The 20,830-nt window shown below is 58.5% G+C and overlaps 1 protein-coding gene across 9 annotated transcripts in view; it reads right to left on the reverse strand.

Moving 5' to 3' along the window:
- Positions 1-18,267, reverse strand: part of ATP2B3 (ATPase plasma membrane Ca2+ transporting 3) — a 52,417-nt gene extending 34,150 nt beyond the window's left edge. For 6 of the 9 annotated variants that reach the window (XM_059680513.1, XM_059680511.1, XM_059680519.1 and 3 more), the window contains exons 1-11: positions 17,917-18,267; positions 13,356-13,553; positions 12,885-13,142; positions 12,344-12,469; positions 11,578-11,703; positions 8,093-8,134; positions 6,029-6,193; positions 5,468-5,682; positions 4,564-4,806; positions 3,768-4,009; positions 209-443 (exon numbers count right to left, since the gene is read on the reverse strand). In XM_059680513.1, the coding sequence (XP_059536496.1) occupies positions 209-443; positions 3,768-4,009; positions 4,564-4,806; positions 5,468-5,682; positions 6,029-6,193; positions 8,093-8,134; positions 11,578-11,703; positions 12,344-12,469; positions 12,885-13,142; positions 13,356-13,553; positions 17,917-18,124 (2,058 nt within the window). In that variant the 5' untranslated portion in view covers positions 18,125-18,267. The remainder of the gene's footprint in view (positions 1-208; positions 444-3,767; positions 4,010-4,563; positions 4,807-5,467; positions 5,683-6,028; positions 6,194-8,092; positions 8,135-11,577; positions 11,704-12,343; positions 12,470-12,884; positions 13,143-13,355; positions 13,554-17,916) is intronic. The other 3 variants (XM_059680514.1, XM_059680512.1, XM_059680516.1) reach the window with 1 other exon arrangement.
- Between the last annotated feature and the right edge of the window lie 2,563 nt (positions 18,268-20,830).

Consider the following 20,830-nt stretch of genomic DNA (forward strand, 5'->3'; position numbering starts at 1 on the left):
CACCTTTCTAGATTCCTGGGGGTGACCAGTTTGCTCTACCTCCAACTCTGGCAGGAAGGGGTGTGACAGCCAGGAAGGCAGGAGAAAGAGGCGGTTCTCTCCTTGCATTTAGGTCCAAAGGCCACACCCTGGGGGCCAGACAGGAAGAAGGGCTGCCCCTCCCCCGATCCCGACACCCTGGGCCTATCCCAGAGGAGAGCGTGGCTACCTCGGGCCGCACAGGGTCCTCGATGCCCACAATGGCTATGCAGGTGAGGTCGCCCACAACTTCGTTCTCGTTTTCCCAGTCCGGCTCCTGGGAGGCAGAGAAGTCTCGGTAGGCGATGCAGATGGTGCGGAGGCCATCACAAGCCATCGGCTCGATGATCTTCTTCACCATGTCGTCCCGGTCCCTGGGGCGGAAGGCGCGCAGCTCCCCATTGCTGTTTAAGATGTTGGTGCACCTGCGGCAGGGACCGAGCAAGAGGAGATGAGAGTCTGGGTGGGCGTCAGTCTGAGCCTCCATCTGACTCAGCGGAGGCCTCTCCAAGGAGGGAGGCCCTCTGCTTGTGTGGGGCCGAATAGTGTGTCCCCCCAAATTCATGTTCTTCCCAGAACCTTGGAATGGGACCCGATTCGGAAATAGGTTGGTTGCAAAGTTGAGGTGACACTGGATTAGGGTAGGCCCTCAGTGCAATGACTGATGTCCTAATAAAAACCCTGGCCGGCGTGGCTCAACTGTTAGAGTGTTGGCCTGTGCACTGGAGGATTGTGGGTTCGATTTCCAGTTTGCAAGTTCAATCCCAGCCCCTGGGCCGGTTGTGGCACATGTGGGAGGCAACCGATTGATGTGTCTCTCTCACATCGATGTTTCTCTCTCCTTTCTTTCTCTCTTTCTCCTTTCACTCTCGCTAAAAATCATTGGGGGGAAAAAACCCCTCACACCTTGGGTGAGGATTAAAACACACACACACACACACACACACACACACACACACACACACACCAGAAGACACAGAGATAGAGATGCACACGGGGACAAGGCCACGTGATGACAGAGGCAGAGACTGGAGTGATGCGTCTACAAGCCAAGGAATGACAAGGACTGTCAGTGACAACAGAAGCTGGGAGACACACGAAAGGACCCTTCCCTAGAGGCTTTGAAAGGGAGCTGGCCCTGGCCACATCTTGGTTTCAGACTTCAGGCTTCTAGAACTGGGAGAGAATAGATTTCTGTTGTGTTAAGCCATCAGGTTTATGGTCCGTTGTTCTGGCAGCCCCAGGGGCTGAATGTAAGCTAGGAGACCTGTGGGAGGCCAGAGCGCAGGGCTCATCACAGCCCCTCACAGACACCATGGCTTTAGGACAGGAGTGTGGCACATTGGCCAACACTGAATGCCAGGTAGTGGGCCATGACAAGGCAGCAACCTCGGTACGAGCTCCGGTGACCCTGGAAGCTTCTCAGAGAGCCAGGATGGGGAGAGCTGGCAGAATTCGGGTGTAGAAGAGGAAGGAGCAAAGGAGCCAAGGGCCCAGAGGCAGGCGTGCTGGAGGAGGGGTGAAGGAGAAGAGCTGGTTGAGGAGGCCCGGGGGAGCCATGATCACAGCAAAAGCTGGCACAGATTCACTCATGTAATTCTCACAGCACTCCCAGGAGGTAAATATTCCTGTTATCTCCATGCTACAGGGGAAACCGAGGCCCCAGGTCGGGGAGTAACTAGTTCACGTTCACACAGCCCAGGCCCAACTACAGCCCTCTTCCGTACTTCTCCAAATCCAGCTGCAACACTCAATAGGACCCAGACGGGATGAATTCAGGGAGGAGGTGGCCTTTGAACTACACTGGGGAGGCTGTGCATGGGCAAAGTTTTGGGGAGAGCATCTTGGATGGGGCAGTGGTCAGCAGAGGTCAGGACACAGCCGGTGGGGGTGCTCTTGGTCGTCCTATGGGAGCTGGGAGCCCCGGATGTCCTGCTGAGGACTACATCCTGAAGGCCCTGGAAGGCTGGCTATGCGCACAGAGGCACAATAAGGTCTCGCCTTAGAAGATGGCTTTATAGTTGCCCTGCTGGCGTGGCTCAGTGGTTGAACATCGACCTATGAACCAGGAGGTCACGGTTCGATTCCAGTCAGGGCACATGCCCGGGTTGTGGGCTCAATCCCTGTGGGGGGCGTGCAGGAGGCAGCTGATCAATGATTCTCTCTCATCTTGATTTTTAAAAAAATATGTTTTATTGATTTTTTACAGAGAGGAAGGGAGAGGGATAGAGAGTTAGAAACATCCATGAGAGAGAAACATCCATCAGTTGCCTCCTGCACACCCCCTACTGGGGATGTGCCCGCTACCAAGGTACATGCCCTTGACCAGAATCGAACCTGGGACTCTTCAGTCCACAGGCCGACGCTCTAGCCACTGAGCCAAACTGGTCAGGGCCATCTTGATGTTTTTCTTTCTCTCCCTCTTCCTTCCTCTCTGAAGTCAATAAAAAAAAGTATTTTTTTTAAAAAAGGCACCAACATCACCAGTCATTAGGGAAATACTAATCAAAACCACCAGGAGATCCCCCTTTACATCCCTAGGTTGACAATAATAATAAGAAAAAGAAGAAAGTAGCACAAGTTGGTGAGCATGAGAAGACGGAACCCTCCTGCATTGCTGGTGGGATGTAAAATGGTGCAGCTGCTGTGGAAAATACTATGGTGGTTTTTCATGAAGCTAATCACAGAATTACCATGTGAGCCAGTAATTCCACTCCTAGGGATATGCCCAAGAGAGGTGAAAACACGTGTTCAATCCAAACTGTACAGCAATTTCAGAGCAGCATGATTCACAGTAGCCAAAAGGTGGACACAGCACAAGTGTCTGTCGGTGGATGAGTGACAAACCAAATGTAGTCTATCCGTGCAATGGAATATTATTCAGCCCTAAAAAGGAACGGAGCAGTGATCCATGCTATGACGTGGATGAACCTTGAAAACATGATACTTGAGTGAAAGAAGCCAAACAGAAAAGGTCCTAGGATTCCATTCATATGAAATGCCCAGAATAGGCAAATCCATAGAGACAGAGAGATTAGTGGTTGCCAGGGGCTGGAAGGGGGTTGGGGGATGGGAGTGACAGCACAGGGTTTCCTTTGGGGGTGATGACAATAGTCTGCAACTGGATAGTGGTAATGTGCACACCATTGTGGATGCATTTAATGCCACCAAACTGTACACTTTAAAGCAGGGGTGGGGAACGTCTGGCCCACGGGCCGTAAAGGCTCATGAAATCATTTGGTTTGGCCCTGCCAAGGCATTAGGGGTGAGTTAGTTAAATGTTTGACCAAATATAGCAGGCTAATTTTTTTCTTTTAAAAAATACATATTTTTTATTAATTTCAGAGAGGAAGAGAGAGGGAGAGAGAGACAGAAACATCAATGATGAGAGAGAATCATGGATCGGCTGCCTCCTACATGCCCCACACTGGGGATGGAGCCCACAACCCGGGCATGTGCCCTGACCAGGAATCGAACCGTGACCTCCTGGTTCATGGGTTGACGCTCAACCACCGAGCCACGCCAGCCGGGCAATGCAGGCTAATTTTTAAGTTGATATTTCTGTATAGTCCTCGAATGATGCTATAAATATCCAAATGGCCCTTGGCAGAAAAAACGTTCCCCACCCCTGCTAAAGTGATGAAAATGGCCAACTGGATGGTACGTCTACTTCAGCACAATAGTATGTTTCCACTGGCCCCCAGCCCCTGGCACCCCCAGCCCAGGGCTCGCCCCCGCACACCCCTCACTTTTTCAGCAGGATCTCGGAGGCGCCCTTGCTGAAGAGGCGGAAGCCACCTTCTGGCATGCGGATGACCGTGCTCATGGACTTGCGGACCGAGTTGAAGGTGTACACTTTGTAAAGCTTGTCTTCTGGAATCTGTTCCCGCACAGGCTGGACGTCCCGCTTCAGGTCCAGGACGAAGCCCAGCAGAGCGCATTCCGTCTTGTTGCCCACTTGGCGCGGGAGGGCACCTTCCTTCTCTGGAGGCTGTGAGGTGAGGCAAAGCAGCATGGCACTGGGGGCCCACATCCACCCTCCTGGCTCCCCCTGGGGCCCCAGTGCGGCCATAGTCACCGCGTCTTTAGGGTGTGGTGGCAGTGAGCCGAAGAGTGCCTCCGGGGTGGACTAGATGGGCAGGTTTCGCACCACTCGCTGGGCTTGGAAGGGGTTTCCAGAGCAAGCAGCGAGGGCAGGAGTACTGGGGCCAGGGACGAGGGAAAGGTGACCACCACCCCAGACACTATTGTAGCTCTGGTCCAAAGTTCTCAAGAACCCGGCCGGTATGAGTCAGTGGTTGAGTACTGACCCATGAACCAGGAGGTCACAGTTCAATTCCTGATCAGGGCACATGCCTGGGTTGCAGGCTCGATTCCTAGTAGGGGGTGTACAGGAGGCAGCCGATCAATGATTCTCTCTCATCATGGATGTTTCTCTCTCTCTCCCTCCCTTCCTCTCTGAAATCAATTTAAAAAAAGAAGTTCTCCAGAGAGCACAGCGAGCCCCGGACCCCTTGTCTTGTCCCAGCCCTGCTCTTGGCTCACTAGTATTTTGGTGGTGTAGGCACTGTTGATGGAGATGGCGTGGACCAGGAGGTCGAGGATCTTGGGGGTCAGGGCGCTAGGGGCCGGAATCTCTTTGTAGTGGGTGTCCCCGAGGTAGGACTGGACCACGGTCATCCGGTTGGTGGTGAGTGTGCCCGTCTTGTCCGAGCAGATGGCTGTGGCGTTGCCCATCGTCTCACAGGCGTCCAGGTGTCGGACCAGGTTGTTGTCCTTCATCATTTTCTGGAAAGGGCACAGACACCCTGGTCTGCCCCACCAGCTCTCCACGTGGCACTAACACACTGGAGGCTGATAGCAGCGCCCAAGGCACAGCTTGCAGTAGCTGCAGGGTGGCAGTCAGACCTACGGTGCGGCCTAAGGACCCTGTTGGGCGGGCTGAGAGGCCGGCTCTGGTAGCTGCTCTCCCCAGAGCTCACTCGGGGCCTCCCTGCTGCCCAGGACCACACCCCTGCCCACATGCCCTCTCAAGTCATGTGCTGGCCCTGCAGCTTTCCCCCAATGTCTGCCCTGCGCCACCCACTGTCTCCCAGTGGGATCTCTCCTGATCATCCCCCACCTCTCACTTCTGCAAGTGGCGCCAATTCCCTCAACACCCTGGTCCCTCTGTGCCCCCTGCTCTCACCCTGTAGATGCCAGATCTATCCCACTGCTCACCTGCTTTCTGGCTCGTGTCACTGCGCCCAGGAAGCCAGGTGGGGAAGGATGGCCGAGTTCGGCTCCGGGTCCTAGCTTAGCCTCCCTGCTCTGCCCCCGAGGGATGGATCCCAAACTCTCTCCAGTCCTCCCGGCGTCCAGCATGCTTACCAGCTTCACAGCCCAGTTTTGGGGTTGTATCCTGGTCTCACGGGGTTCTTAGTTCAACGACTGTGTTTCGTATTATTACCTTGACAGAGTAAGCTAAGGAGATGGTGACAGCAAGAGGCAGGCCCTCCGGGACAGCCACAACCAGCACAGTGACGCCGATGATGAAGAACTTGACGAAGTACTGCACGTAGACCGGCGTGCACTCTGCCATCCACACCCGGCCTTCCAACACGAAGTTCTCAATCACGAAGTAGAGGACCAGGATGATGACGGTAATGGCGGACATCACCAGCCCTGCCCGGCCACAAGAGGCCACAGAGGGTGGGGGCGAGATTGGGGATTGGCAGGGAGGGGCAAGGAAGGGAGAGAGCAAAAGGGAAGGAGTAAGGGACACTGCAGCTGATGCCAACCTGAGCTGAGCTGAGTTGGGGAGGTGCTCCCTGCCCCAGGCCTTATGGCGCATTTAGAATCTGTGCTCGCCAGAACGGGGCTGGACCAGGCCCTGATGGCCATCGCCCCCCTGGCCTGTCCCCTTGCTGTCTGGCTCACCCCACCTGCCACATCCATTTCCCACTTGCTGTCCATGGCCCTGGAGTCCCCCTCCCCGACGGGGCCCCGGTCCCCGCTCTGCAGCCCCCACCTGCTTTCCCGATCTGCACGGCCAGTTTGGTGAGCTTGCCCTGCAGGACTGACTTCTCCTTCTTGGGCACGCTGGCCTTCTTCTTCTCCCGCTCCTCCATCTCCCCGCCCTCCGCGCTCTTCAGCGGCTGCATTTCCATGGCAACTGCCCCATCCTGCTTCTTGGCTGCACACAGAAGAACCCCACAGCCAAGGTTAGGGCCTGGCTGCTGGGGTGACAGCTACAGGGGGCTTTCACAGGGAAAGACATGCCACATCAGACCAGAGAACACAGGATTGGGCAGGGGGTGGGGAGTTCTCCGATTTCTGAGTGTGACTTGGCACGGGCCTTGCTCCTCTCCCTCCTCGGTCCTGGGCAGCCCAGGCCCTCCTGGCTGGGATGGAGATGGTTCTCTTGAGACCTCACAGGGGAGGGAGGACAGACATAAGCACAAGTAACTTGGGCACACAGACAGGGCGGCAAGTAACACCCCAAATCTCAATGCCCGAGAGCAGAGGCCTGGGGCCCAAGGAACATTCCAGAACCCTGAGCTGACTGACTCATTGGCCCACCGGTGTCCAAGCTCCCTCCCCACTCTGCTCAGGGGGGCCCAGGAGCCCCTGCATGCTCCTCTCCTGCTCCCTGCTCAGGCTGTTTCTTTTCTTGCCAGCCCCTTCCCCGCCCCACCTTCCAACAAGGACCCAGACCACCACACATGCTCTCAGCCTGTTCCCTGGCTGCTGGAGGCTGCTGCTTGTATGGGCTGCCCTGGGCCTTGGGCCTTCTACCCCTCTCCATGGAACTACTCTTTTGTTCCTCTCCTCCAGCCACCTCCTTGCCTTCTCTCTGGAACACTCCCCCAGTGGCCCTGCTGCCCCTGATGTAGTGATGGTGGTGCTATGTCCCCTACCCTGCCTCCATCACCTCTATTGCCTCACACATTCTGTGCCCTGAAGGTCTCCAACTGCACTGCCTCAAGTGACCCAGAGGGGGCACCCAACCCTGCCACTCATCTTCCCACCTCACTGCTCTTGTCCCCACCCAATGGGGCTCTGGGTGCTCCTAACACTGCCTCTGAACACTTCCTGCCACTTCGCTGTGTCAGATGCTCCCTGTTGCTTCCGGTCTTCCCACCCATCCCTTCTTCCTTGGCTGCCTGAGACCACTCAGCGATGGCTTCTTCTTTCCTGAGCCTCAGGCCAGAGCCCATGGCCTCAGCAACACTCAAGGCCCCACCCAGCTGGGCCACTATAGCCTCATGCCCCACTGACTGTCACTCCTTGCCCCAGTCCTGGACCCTAGCCACTGGGCTGTCACCCTGTCCCAAATGCCCTCCCAACCCCAGCTATGCTCTGAATTCTTGTTTGCTTGTCTGATCCTGTCTTGGTCCCTGGGTCCGACGCTGCACTTTAAATATATTTTTTTATTGATTTCAGAGAGGAAGGGAGAGGGAGACAGAGATAGAAACATCAGTGATGAGAGAGAATCATTGATCGGCTGTCTCCTGCACGCCCCACACTGGGAATTGAGCCTGAAACCCAGGCATGTGCCCTGACCAGGAATCAAACCCTTGATCTCCTGGTTCAAAGGTCAATGCTCAACCACTGAGCCACACTGGCCAGGCCCATGCGGCACTTTATACAGCCCCTGGTCCCTCTATCTGGACGGTGACCTTCCTGAGGACTGGGATGGTGCTTTATCCACCTTTGGGTCCCCAGCGCCTATGAATGACCGCTGATAAGCCTTCATCCCGGCCATGGAGGCCTGGCTCCCAACCGGCATGTGGGCTGAGAGGAGAGTGGGCCTCGGCCCCTTGGATGCCTGCCCAAAAGAAAGGCAGCTGAACTGGGAAACCCACGGGCCTGATTAGGCGTTGGGCAAATCACCCTGTCTGAGCCTCAGTTTCCTCACCAGAATGCCAGCTCAAAGGTGATCCTTGCACACTCCTGGCGGGGTCTGCAGGGGGCCGCCCTGCCCCACTCACCTGGTGTCCAGGTGCTGCTCCTGCAACTGAGGCAGGCAGCCCCCCACCCCGAGTCGTGCCCTCAGTCCGCCACCCCATCCTGAGCGCAGGGCGTGCGTTACCTTTGGTCTGGCTACTCTCCATCGCCCCATCCTGCTGCTTGCCTACAATGGAAAAGGAACGACAGACACGGAGACTTGAGAACATCCACATGGCCCTGGCACACGCACATGCACACGGGACAGCGGGGTGCACAGTCCAGCGGCGAGCACAGGGGAAGAAGGCAGGAGAGGGAGGAGGGCCCTGTCCTCTCCAGGCTCACGTGGTGCCCTCTTGCCACCTCTCAGCACCTGGCACATGGGCGCTGCAAGCATTTGGGCTTCATGAGCGAGACCCCTAGCCAAGGCTCCTCACTGGCCTTGACCCCAGCCCTCCAGGGAGCCCTACGCCAGCTCTCAGTGGCTGGCAGTAGGAGGTTTCTGGAAGGGCTGTCACCATGGGGCGTGAGAGCTGTCAGGTGTCTGGTCCAAGCTCTGCCACCTTGAGCAGGGCCCCCCAGTCGGGATATGCAGCCCCCAGAACCAGCACGAGGAGTTTAGCTAGACGGCTGCTAACCCCTGGCGGCCTGCAGATCCACTTTCTCTGCACCTTAGCTAACAGTCAGCTCTATGTGTACTTTATACATATATATATTTGTTGATTTCAGAGAGGGACAGAGAGATAGAAACATCAATGATGAGAGAGAATCATTGATTGGCTGCCTCCTGCACGCCCCCCACTGGGGATCGAGGCCGAAACTGGGCATGTGCCCTGACTGGGAATCAATTCGTGACCTCCTGGTTCATAGGTCGATGCTCAACCACTGAGCCACACTGGCCGGGCTATGTGTACTTTTGAGGGACAAAGGAAACCCTAGGAATTTTCTGGGGTCGGGGTGCCAGTCTGGACGCTGGGCACTTACATATTGCTGGAGGGAGCAGCTGGGGCATGGAATGGGCTGGACCCCAGGTGAGGGGCTCAGGTGGTGGGTGCACCTGAGGGCAAGGACCCAGCCTGCCTCCTCCGTAGCCCCTGCAGCCATCTACTGTGACACAAATGCAGGAGCTCCCTGAAGGTGCTCTGTGACCACAAAGCCTGAGCCTGGGTGCCAGAGCCTGTGTAGTGACAGATTCCCAAGGTCAAGGTAACCAGCACTGGTTGCTCCTCTGGTTTCCAAGGGCTACGACTCTGGACGGGGGCACAGGAGATCTGACAGGCGAGGGAGCCTGGCCCTGTGCTTGGGGCCTGGCTCTGTACCACAGCGCCCCCTGGAGGCCACACGTGAGCTGGCAGGATCCAGAGATGACCAACCTGGGGTGGGAGGGACTTATGGGCTGACTTGTTCATGGGCTGGGGATCCATGGACACAGGGTGCCAGGTGACTCCCAGTCAGTAGGGTCTGGTCTGGGGGCCCCAGGGAGGAGGGAGAGACCCCTTGTGGGGCAGGATGGAGTGTGGGTTGGATCCTCTCTGCCTGGGACCCCTGAGGGGGTGCAGGGGGTTCATAGGTGAAGGAGACTTCTGGGTGGAGGGGAGACTCCTGTAGACACGCGGTGACAATGCAGCACAATGAGGGGGTGTTGCTGGAAGCCGTGGGGCGAAGGACCCCAGAGGTCCAAGGCTGCAGGCAGGGCCCGGGGAGGCCCATGGAGGAGGGAAGGAGGTTTGGGGTGAGGGCTACAGGAAGAGGAAGACTGTGCTCAGCTTAAGAGGGAAAGGAGCCGAAGGAGGGGAGGATGAGGGGAAGGAGGGCACCCGAGGAGAAGGGTGGCTAGGAATGAAAGCCAACAGGTAAGAAACAGGTGGGGAGGCAGCAGGTGGACAGGGAGCAGTGGGCAGATAGGCTGGTCAGGATGCAGCAAGGGCCAGGGGGAGGCGCTGGGCGTGGCCACCTCCCTGTCTCCACAGTGGTCCTTGGGCTGAGACATCAGTGAGGGCTCTTGGGTGCTGCTGCCCCCTCTCCTGAGCATGGCCAGCTCTGCTCCCCCGCCAGGCCCCCCTCAGAGTCCCCCTCCTTCAGGAAGCTGGCTGGTGGAGGTGGCCCCTCTTATTCCTAAGTAGCCCAGCCTGGGGTGCTGGAGAAGGGCAAGGGGGTTGCTGGAGGGGTTTTGTCAAGGTCAAACGGGAGGGGGCCTAGGAAGGAGTGTGGGAAGGGTGCCCTACTAACTGGCTACCAGGGTGTTGATGAAGGACCAGCAGGCAAAGCCAGCTGGGCTTCCCTGGAGAGAAGCTCACTATGGAGAGACACGGGGCCGAGCTCTGCAGGGAGAGGGGGCTGGGTGTGGCCAAGATGGAAGAGGGTCCACGGGTGCCAGTTGGCTGTGAGGGGAGGGCCTGGCCAGCCAGGAGCTGGAAAATGCCAGGAGGCGGAGCCCACGGAAGCTTCTAGATAATGGCAGTTCATCCATCTCCTCCCTCACCACCTCCAGGAGCAGGGTGGCCAAGGGCTGGGGATACTAGCACGTCCTTCCTTGTGCTGACCTGTCCCCATGTTGCTGGGGTTGGGCAGACTGATCCCACCTGCTCTTCAGGCCCAGTGGCCTTGACTGACTGAAGTAAGGCCAGTGACTGGTGCCCCTGCATCCCTGCCCAGCTCACCAGCCCCAGCATCTCGCTGACTGGGGCCCTGGCTGCAGGCTTGCAGTGAGAGTTCTCCCCACATGTATGGGGAGGGGCTTCCTTCTGGTAGAGGCCCTGATAGATCCCTCAGGGGTGAGGCACATCTAGAAAACTCCGTGCCCCACGTGCTCTGACCCCAGGACCGGGAAACCCAGGTCAGCACGGAGAGTCATGAGCAGGTGGAGACCTGTGTCATGGAAGAGAATAGGATCCTGACCCGCGGGACCAAGACAGGGGGGTGGATGCTGACGGCAGCTGTGAGCCCTGTTTGAGGACTGGAGGGGACACTGGCTGTGCCTGGGGCTCAGAGCAGAGGCAAGAGGAGGCAGCGGGGAGGCCGCGGTGGCTACAGAGCTGGCTTCTCAGAAGACATTTGTCCCTTGACACTGCTTTCCCTTGCAGGGAGGACCCCTGCCTATTCTAGCTTCCTCTGGCCCTGGGCATCCTTTGCGGGGCTTGCTTTCTGCTTGGGAGCCCTCTCCCTGGGCCTGCATGGCCTGCATTTCCTGGCTTCCATGTTGGCCTGGGACCCTCAGCACTTTACTGTGGTGGTTGGGCACCCCTGAAGGTGGGCAGCATTCTCTTAAGACCCTGTCACTCTGACCCCATTCCTACCAAGCAGGGCACTCCCCCACCCTGGCACACATGGCCCCATGCCTTTGGGGAACAGCCATCTGAAGGAAGCTGCCCTTACACAGAACTGGGGGGCCCCTGACCTGCTGGCTCTGGGGCAAAGACCCCAGAAGACAGGACCCCAAAAGAAATCAGAAGAGAGGGTAAGGCTGTCTCTCCCAGAGCCAGAGCCAGAGCCAGAGCCAGAGCCAGAGCTGGAGCCAGGGATGGGCTAGCGGGGGACCGCCAGCAGCAGGCAAAGAAGAGCGAGCGAGCTGCATAGAAGGGGGGCCAGCCCCTCATGGGCGCTGGGAACTGGAGGCCTGCATGACCTTACCTTTCTTGTCCTTCTTCTCCTCCTCCTCTCCGCCAGCTCCAAGCAAGGTAAAGATGATGCCTGTCTGGGAGTTCACACCCACAGCTGTCACCACCATTCTTCCAGAACCTTCCATGACATGAGTGCCTGGCACAGCCAACACAGAGAGACCGAGACAGAGATTCGCACCGCCGGGTGGGAGGCATGCTCAGCACCTACAGGTTCTGTCCCGGGAATCCCAGAATCAGGACTCAGAGTCTGGAGGCCCCTGGAGGCTGTGTTGGCCCTAAGTCTAGACCAAAACCTCCTCCCTGGCTTGGAGCAGCTCCTGTCCCAGAGGCACGGGATGAGCCATTTGCAAGACCCACCTCCAGCCTCTCCATTCTGCTGTGGACTGCATTTGCCACTGGGATAAATACTGGGCTAAGACAGAACCTTCTAGAAAGGGAACCCTGTCCTCACTGGCTCTTCTTGGGGTCTGGCTTGGAGCACGGCACTGTGCTGCCCCAGAGTCAGCCCCCACCTCTAGGGGCTTCCTTCAGGACATCCGGTCCCTCCGGGGTTAGAAAGGCCCATGCCCTTCCCTGGGGCCGGAGCGCCACCACCACGCCCCCTCACAAGCTGCTCTGGCCTCGAGGGGGGTGAAGTCTTCAGCCTCCCTAACCAGAAGGGCTACTCGGGGGGGCTGGTTGTGGGGGTTGATGGGCCAAATGGCTTCCAAGGCTCCTGGGTGCTGGGCTGGTCCAAGGGGTGGTGGCCAGGCTGGGCCGGTGCCCTGAGGCCTCACCTGAGAGCAGCATGGGGTCTTTGTCGGCTGACTTGCGCACGTGGTCGGACTCTCCGGTCAGGGAGCTCTCGTCGATTTTGAGGTCATTGCCTTGGATGAGCACGCCGTCGGCAGGCAGCAGGTCTCCTAGGGCCGGCCAGGCAGCCAGAACCACAGGCTGTGGGTCCAGGCAGCCTTTCTCCCTGCTGCCTCCTGCCTCGCCCAGGGGAGGAACCCCTCGGATGCAGGGTCCTCTTCCTCCAGCCTCCTCCTTTCTGGGGGACCCACCCACATTTAGCCCTGTGGTCTGGGTCCCGGAGAGTGGGGACCACAGAAGTGTCCTGTGGTGCTGGGATAGCCTTTGACAGGCTGTGGAGACAGCCTGTTTCCTGAGGCCTTGGGCCCATGATCCCCACCTCCAGCCTCCCACAGCTGAGGCCCATGTGCTCCTGGGGAGAAGGCTTGCAGTGGGGGTGGGGGTGGGGGTCTCCTCGGCCCACACTACCCCCAAAATGAGAGCTGATCTTCTTTTTGCAGAGTGAGCCATGACGGGCACACTCACCATACTTGACCTGGGCGATGTCCCCCACCACCAGCGCGGCCACGGGGACCTGGAGGAGCTGCCCGTTCCGGATGACCGTGAACTTCTGTTCCTGCTCGATACGGCTCTGCAGGCCTCGGAACTGCTTCTCCTTGCTCCAGTCGTTGAAGGCCGTGACCAGTACCACGCAGATGACAGACAGCAAGATAGCTGCCCCCTCAATCCAGCCAGCCTCGGCCTCCCCTTCGTCTTCTGCCCCAGATGACACGTTCCCGCACGCTATGTAGGGCAACAGAGGGGAGTACAGAGATGTCAGAGGGTCACCACAGCCGGCTCCTTCCTGCCGCTGGAGTAGAGACAGCCTGTGACCTCCCCCCTCATTTCAGGTTCCATCCTCCCCCCCTCCCTGCCAGCCCTTGTCTTGTGCTGCTGCCCTGGTCCTGCCCCTTCCTGCCAGGCCCCCCTCCTCTCCCCTCTGGGCCTTTGCCTCACCTTCGCTCTCCTCTCCTGGCGGTGCGTAGAACGAGAGGCCCAGAGACACGATGGCAGCCACCTCCAGGATGATGAGGGTGACATCCTGTAGGGCCTCCCACACCAGCTGCAGGAAGGTCTTGGGCTGCTTGGGAGGGATGAAGTTCTGGCCATAGATCTGCCTGCGCTTCTCCAAGTCATTGGCGTTGTCGGCCAGGCCTACACCAGAGAGCGGGGCAGAGCATGATGGGAAGGCGGCCGGCAGCCCTGCCCCACGTGGCCCCACACCTTCTTCCCCTGCTCCTGGGTAAGCCTGTCTCTCCTTCTAGACTGAAGGCGCCAGAAAGCGGAAACTGCACTGGCCTGGCCAACCCTGGGGGCATGTATGTGGGGGTGCCCAGCTGCCTGGATAGTGTGGGCATGTAGCCACTAAACAACACGGAGCCCCTAGCATGTGGAAGGGCTGAAAGTACCCAAAGTTTCCATGTGGGACTGGCATCCAGGCCACTGCCTCCCAAGGCTGGACACCCACTTGGCCATTGTCCCCAGAGGCAGGCAGATGTGATGACACAGTCCCCTGGCCCCACCCTCAGCCCTCAGGATTCTCCTTCCTCCCAGGCTCATCTGTCCCCTGCGCTCCAGTGCCCAGCCCTGCCCTTGTCCCCCAGCCTCTCTCAGTGGTTCTCAACCTTCCTAATGCCGCAACCCTTTAATACAGTTCCTCATGTTGTGGTGACCCCCAACCATAAAATTATTTTCGTTGCTACTTCATCACTGTAATTTTGCTACTGTTATGAATCGTCATGTAAATATCTGATATGCAGAATGCATTTTCATTGTTCGCGACCCACAGGTTGAGAACCGCTGCTTCTTCCCCCAGTGCCAGGCCCACACTGACACCTGGTGGACAGCTGGTGACTTGCAGTTCTCAGCCCTGAGTCGCTGCCACTCCCAGCGTCTCTGTCAGGGACAGGGCGGCCCAGAAGGGCCAGGTCCCAGCCCATGGGGTGCTCCCAGCCAGCTTGGGAAGGCAAACAAGACCAGGCCCCACGGGACTTAAGGACAAGGAAGTGCTAAGTGTGATGCCGAAAGACTGGGGGGGAGGAGGGTGGGTGTGCCCTGGGCAGGGAAAGAAGGCTTCTGGGGATGAGCAGTGTGGGGCCCCTTGGAGGTGGAAGGACTGATAAGGAGAAAGCCCACAGCCGGCACAGGCTTGGCATGTCTCCTGAGTGAGGCGATGACCACATGCTGTCCTCCCCACCCAGCAGAGCCGCAGCTGTCCCTGCCCTTCTCCCCCTGGCCTCATCGTGCCGGGCCAGCTGTGGCTCAAGTTTCTGGAGTCTGCAGCTTCCCAGTTGGGTGTCTGGGAGAGGCTCAGGACCTCAGTTCCTAAGGGCCAGGGACCCAGCCGAGGGCCTGTACCCCACTCCTGCCCAGGGCCTATGTCCTTGAGCCACAGGAGATAGAAAAGGTGTGGTCAGGGCCAGGGAGGCATTTGAACTGACACACGCCCAGGGTCTCCCCTCCCCCTGCTCGAGGAAAGAACATGGATCTGGAGCCCGTGAGAGGGACAACCCCCCACCCAGAGCTTATCGCCTGTGGCGCCACATGGATCTACATCCCGCCGGCCTCGCCCCACAAACCCAGCTTGTCCCTGAGAAGCTGGGCCCTCAGGGGGCCTCATCCCCAGGAGCTCCCTCCCTCCCTCCTTCCCTTCCTCCCTCCCTTCCTCCCTCCTTCCCTCTCAGCCTGTCCCTTGGCCTTGGTTTGCCCTTGATGCTGCAGCAACGCTTCTCTCGCCCTTGCCCTAGACCAGCTGGAGGCCTTGACCTTCCTGTGGGCTCAGGGGTCCCGACAGCTGAAGCACTCACGGGGTGGGGAGGCAGCTGCAGCCCCTCTGGTTCCAAGCACACCCAGGCCTAGCAGGCCCCTGAGGGCGGCCCAGGTCCAGGGTTCGGGGACAGGGGCCGCCGGTTGGCATGGACACAGATGGGCGGCCTGCCCAGAGCAGAGGCCAGATGCCATTGGAATTGGATTAAGACCACATCGTGTGGCTCCAGGCTAATCCGCCCCCTCCTTCCCATGATTGCTGGTGGAGGCCAGACAGGGGAAGGGCTGGGACCCAGGTCTCCCAAGCAGGCCTACCACTGAGCTTGGCCTAAGACCCAGGTTCCTTGGCTTCTGGAATTCTCCTGGCTTGCTAAAATTGCCCTCCCGCAATACACCCTATAGCTCCCCACCCTCCTCAAAGCACCACTCTGCCAGCATCCCCAGTCTGCCCACCTTGGTGGGGGTTTGGTGGAGGGCCCGGGGCACAGCTAAACTGGCCCCTCCAACCGGCTCAGTCCACTGTGACCGAGCAGGAGTGAGTGGGGGTCTGGGTGAGAACTCGGGGACTAAGTCAGCAGGTGTTCCAGGATCCCACACTTGCTGGAGGGCCAGTCACCCATTCCTGGCGCCCAGACCTTGAGGGCTCCGGGGAACGAACAGCAGAGGGGTTGGTGGTCCTCGTGCCACTCATCCTTCGGGACACAGACCAGGCCTGGCTGGGCCACCCACCTGGGCACCTGCCCTTCTCCATTCCTGCCCCTCCACAGGCACCGGGTGCGCTCCAGAGCTGCTGGGGCAGAATCAGGCAGGTTCCCAGGGGCCTTGACATTTTAAATATTTAACAAAGCCTGACAGGCAGAGGAAAGAGCTGCCAGCTGAAGCCCATCTGCTTCCTTTTATCTGGGGGAGGCCAGAGCTCTTGTGGCTAAATGGCCCCAGATCATGGGGGAGGGCAAGGAGGAGGGAAGGAGAGAGATCCTCTGGCCCTGAATCAAACCATCTGCCCCCGTGACACGCCGTGTCAGGCTGGGCCTCTTTACAGTGCAAACCACGAGAGACCCAGGAAGTCAGGGAAGGCCACCCACCTCGGAGTTCCTGACCCAGTCAGGTGAGCGCCCTCCCGCCTGGTCCTCGGCCTGATTCCTCCCCGGTGGGCCATCTCTACTTCCCAGTCCCAGCCCACGCGCCACCCGCAGACACATGGGACCAGGGAGCAGGAGGCAGACGATGGCCAGGGCCCTGGGAGGCTGATGTGATGGCTGAGAGGAGAGCTGTGAGATCTATCAGCGCTGGCCCAGAACAGGCCTGGCTCTGGCTGGGACAGCCCCAGCATCCCTGCCAGGGAGGTACCCATTGGGCCGGTAAACACTCCAACTCTTGGAACCTGGGACCCAGCCTGGCTCCTGGTGGTCCTGTCTTCCGGGCAGACCCAGAAGGCAGGACTGGGGGAGGCTGGCACAGAGCAGGACAGAGGATCACCTTGGGATCAGGAGGTGAGGACCTCAGGGCAGAGGTGGGGACCCAAAACGGCAGTCAGGCCTTCACTCTTAGAACCTTCTAGAGCAGTGGTTCTCAACCTTCCTAATACCGCAACCCTTTAATACAGTTCCTCATGTTGTGGTGACCCCCAACCATAAAATTATTTTTGTTGCTATTTCATAACTGTAATTTTGCTACTGTTATGAATTGTCATGTAAATATCTGATATGCAGGATGTATTTTCATTTTTACACATTGAACATAATTAAAGCATAGTGATTAAGCACAAAAACAATATGAAATTATGTTTTTTCCGATGGTCTTAGGCGACCCCTGTGAAAGGGTCATTCGACCCCCAAAGGGGTCGCGACCCACAGGTTGAGAACCGCTGGTCTAGAGGATGCCCCCAAGACTCCCAGAGGCTCCTTGCAGCAGATCTGCTCAGATCTACGCTGTCTCAGGCTGGCACCTCTTTGGTGTCACCAGTGCTACCTCTACTTGGCACTCTGGGCACCACTCCCTCAGGCCCCACTGTCCCCAAGCCATGCCCTCCCTTGCCAGGCAGAGGCCTCCTGCAACCCAAGCCCTCAGAGAGCCCCACTCTGCACCTCTTGCTCCTTGTCTAGCCCCGATTAACTGGACAAGGTGCTGAGCACGTGGGGCACCGGCACACAGAAAGGGGCCATCCCACCTGCGTGCATTGGCGCGGCGCTCTCTCCTCCCTTCCCCTTTTCTGTCACTTGGTTTCTATTATTCTGAAGAAGAGACCAGAGCGGGGAGCCACTCATTATGAAGGTGCGGGTGCAGGGGTCCAGCCACAGCTCCTTGAAGACTGCAGGTTGCCCAGAGGGTGACCTCCTCACCCCATACAGACCAGCTCCTGCTCGGGGGGGAAATGGCCACCCGGTGAAGGCATGGTCAGGGTCAAGAGTGCCTCTAGGGCCCAGCTGGCATGGCTCAGTGGTTGAGTGCTGACCCATTAACCAAGATGTCATTGGTTGGATTGCCGGTCAGGGCACATGCCTGGGTTTCAGGCTCGATCCCTAATGGGGGGCGTGCAGGAGGCAACAGCTCAATGATTCTCTCTCATCATTGATGTTTCTCCCTCTCCCTCTCCCTTCCTCTCTCTGTGAAATGAATAAAAACATAGTTTAAAAAAAGAGTGCCTCTAGGAAGGGGACATCCTCAGGAGGCCCTTAGAGTGTCCAGTGGCACATGGCCCAAAGTCCCCTGTGATCAAGTGGCTGTGTCGGGTCTCTGCCGGCAGACTTACCCTCTGTGGGCGAGGTCTTCAGCCTCCTGCACAGCCCGCTGACATCCCCGTAGGCTTCTTGGACCTTCTGCAGCGCCTCAGCCCCTCGGAGCTCCATGAGGGAGCGCAGTTCAGCCAGCGTGCACCCGAAGCCGCCGGCATGGGGGGCCTCCCGCTGCTGCTGGGGCTTGGGGTGGAACTCAATGGAACTGTTGGCCATGTCGCCCATCCTGCCTGTCGCACTGGGAGGAGAGGGTGCGGGGCCTTCTCACAGGTGCAGCCTCAGTGCGGGCTAGGTGGCCACCTGAGGTCCCAATGCCTGGGGGAGGGTGTAGTGGAAGTGGTGGCGGCAGGGAAGTGGCCAAGTGTAGACACCTGGGGAGAAGAAGGGGAGAAGAAGCCAGGGGCACAGTTGAGGCAAAACCAAGGTCCACTCTTCTAGAACATTCTCCACAAATCTGCACTCAGTTCAAGCCATGACTTGCTAAATACAATATTTCTCCCCGCCTCCCCCCGCAGGCTGGGCCAGTGACCCCCACACTCTGCCAGGCTCACCTGCCCGGGCCACCCCCTACTCCTGCCCACCATGAGCACCCAAGCCGGGAGGGTGGGACTGATTAGTGAGGGTCTTGCCCTGGCATGGATGGGTTAGCTGTGCCACAGTCCTCCCATGGCCGTGCCCCTCCTCCAGCGAATCGACCAATCCATCACGCTGCAGCTCTTGCCTGATTAAGACTCGCCCTGTGGGGCCCGCATGCTATAAATCCCGGCTCAGCCTCTGCTGCTCACAGCTCACGGTTTCAGGCTCGATGATGTACAGGGGTCCCGGGAGCAGGCCAAGCCATGGACAAGGCCAGCTGAGTGCCAGGTCAGGGTGTCTCTGCTGCCCTGTGGGTACCTGGGAAGTGGGGGCAAAGAAAAGAGGAGGCCCAGAGGAAGCAGGAAGGGAGAGAGGGGAGGGGGAAGGAAGGAAGGGAGGGCGGAAAGGAGGGGATAAAGGGAGCAGAAGGGGGGGGGGCAGGGCACACAGGAGAAATCAGAAAGTAGCCACAGGTCTGTTGCCCTGCCCCACAGCACAGTGCCACCCCACCCCCACCCTCCGCACTGAGAGCAGCCAGCTGACCCTTGGCCACACCACCTTCACTCCTCTGCAGAGCATCGTGAAGTTGTCATCCCTCTCACTGTCCCCATACCCCACCGCCACTGCCCACACCTGTCCAGGGTCTGGCGGTTTGGACCACAGGGGCCTGCTGAGCCTGCTGGGCCTGCCTATCCCCAGCCGCTAGCTTCTCCAGCTGGTCTTCCTCTACCTCTCCTTCCCCGCCTGCAACCTGCCTGCGCATGAGTGGAAGCATCTGCCAAGGCCATGCACTAAGCTCCTAGGGCTATAGTAGTCTCCATGCACATGGCCTTGGCCTTCACACCAGCGGAGGCCTCCTGGCAACGTGGCTCAGCTGGGCCTCATACCTCACCTCTGAGGAGGCTCCTGGCTCAGAAGTATCCTCCTGGAGGCAGAACTTGGCCACCAATCCAGACTTCTGATCTAGAATCGCCCATGGAAACACAGTAGCCCAGAGCCCTGTGGCCTGCTGCTCAGGAGAGCCCCCACCTTCACTCAGAGCCTAGTGAATGCTCCACAGCTCTCAGGGGCTTATAACACGGTGGGGCCTCAGTTCCTCCGGATGCTGGCCCCACCTGCCAAGAAAAAGCACGTGCACCTAGGGCAGTCCTTGCCCGAGGCGTCTGGGAAGCAGAGAGGCGCCTCAGAAAAGGCTGCCCGTGTTCTAAAAGCCTTCATTGCCGGAAGATGCGGAAACCAAGTGGCAGACCCACAAATGTGCCGTCCTCTTCCACACCCACGCATCTCCCCATTGTCCATCCATTCAGTTCACCATCTGACAAATCTTTACTGAGCATCTACTACATGCCTGTGCCGGGGACAGACGGGTGGACAGGACAAAGGAGGGGTGGACAGGACTGAATGCATTTCCACGCTCTCCATCTGCCTGGGAGATGGGTACATGGCAGGTCCCGCTGGTGAGAAACCGGCATCAGAGTGTTGGGGGCGCAGTTTCAGTTGGGAGCAGGGAGCAGGGGTCAGGGAAGGGACACATTTAGGAAAAGATCAGCCAAAATGGCGTGGCCCAGTGGCTGAGCATCGACCCATGAACTTGGAGGTCATGGTTTGATTCCCAGTCAGGGCACATGCCCAGGTTGGGGGCTCAATCCCCAGTGTGGGGCATGTAGGAGGCAACTGATCAATGATTCTCTCTCATCATTGATGTTTCTCTCTCTCCCTCTCCCTTCCTCTCTGACATCAATGGGAATGTGTTTAAATAAAAAAGAAAAGACCGGAACAAGTTGGTGGAATGAGCCATTCTTCTGGAGGGAAGAGTGTTCTGACAGCAGGAAGAAGGCAGATAATGGGACAGGTCAGTGGGGAAAGGGGGGCTGCAGATCACTTGGGGCCATGAGTGACATGGGCCACCACCTATCAGAGGGCTACTGGAGAGGAAGGCGGGAGCTTCGGTGGATCATTCTGGGTGAGGGTGGAGGCCATGGGACTGAGCCTGGGGCTCAGGATGCCTGGGTGCAGCAGAGCGCTGGGGTTTGAAGGAAGCAAAGCTTTTGTGGTGTATGGGGCAGGCTGGGCTCTTTTGGGGGTGCTGTAGGAATGCACCCCACCTACCCAGGGTGGGGCACGGCAGGAATTACTCTGCCATTTGAGTTGAGGTGGCAGAGCCATGAGGCCACCCAGGTTTCTTGCCTCTAACCACGGGCCTCGGCGGGCCAAGGAACCGTTGGAGACAGCGATGGAAGCTTTTAACTGCCACCTGCACTCCTTGGTCCTCTGCAGACAGCATCACCTGGCATCTCTGTCCTGCCCCATGCCCTTGTCCCTGCAAGCTGCCCCCCCCGGACTCCCCCCCTCCCT

Source organism: Myotis daubentonii, chromosome X (assembly GCF_963259705.1).
Source record: "Myotis daubentonii chromosome X, mMyoDau2.1, whole genome shotgun sequence".
Taxonomy (NCBI): Eukaryota; Metazoa; Chordata; class Mammalia; order Chiroptera; family Vespertilionidae; genus Myotis; species Myotis daubentonii.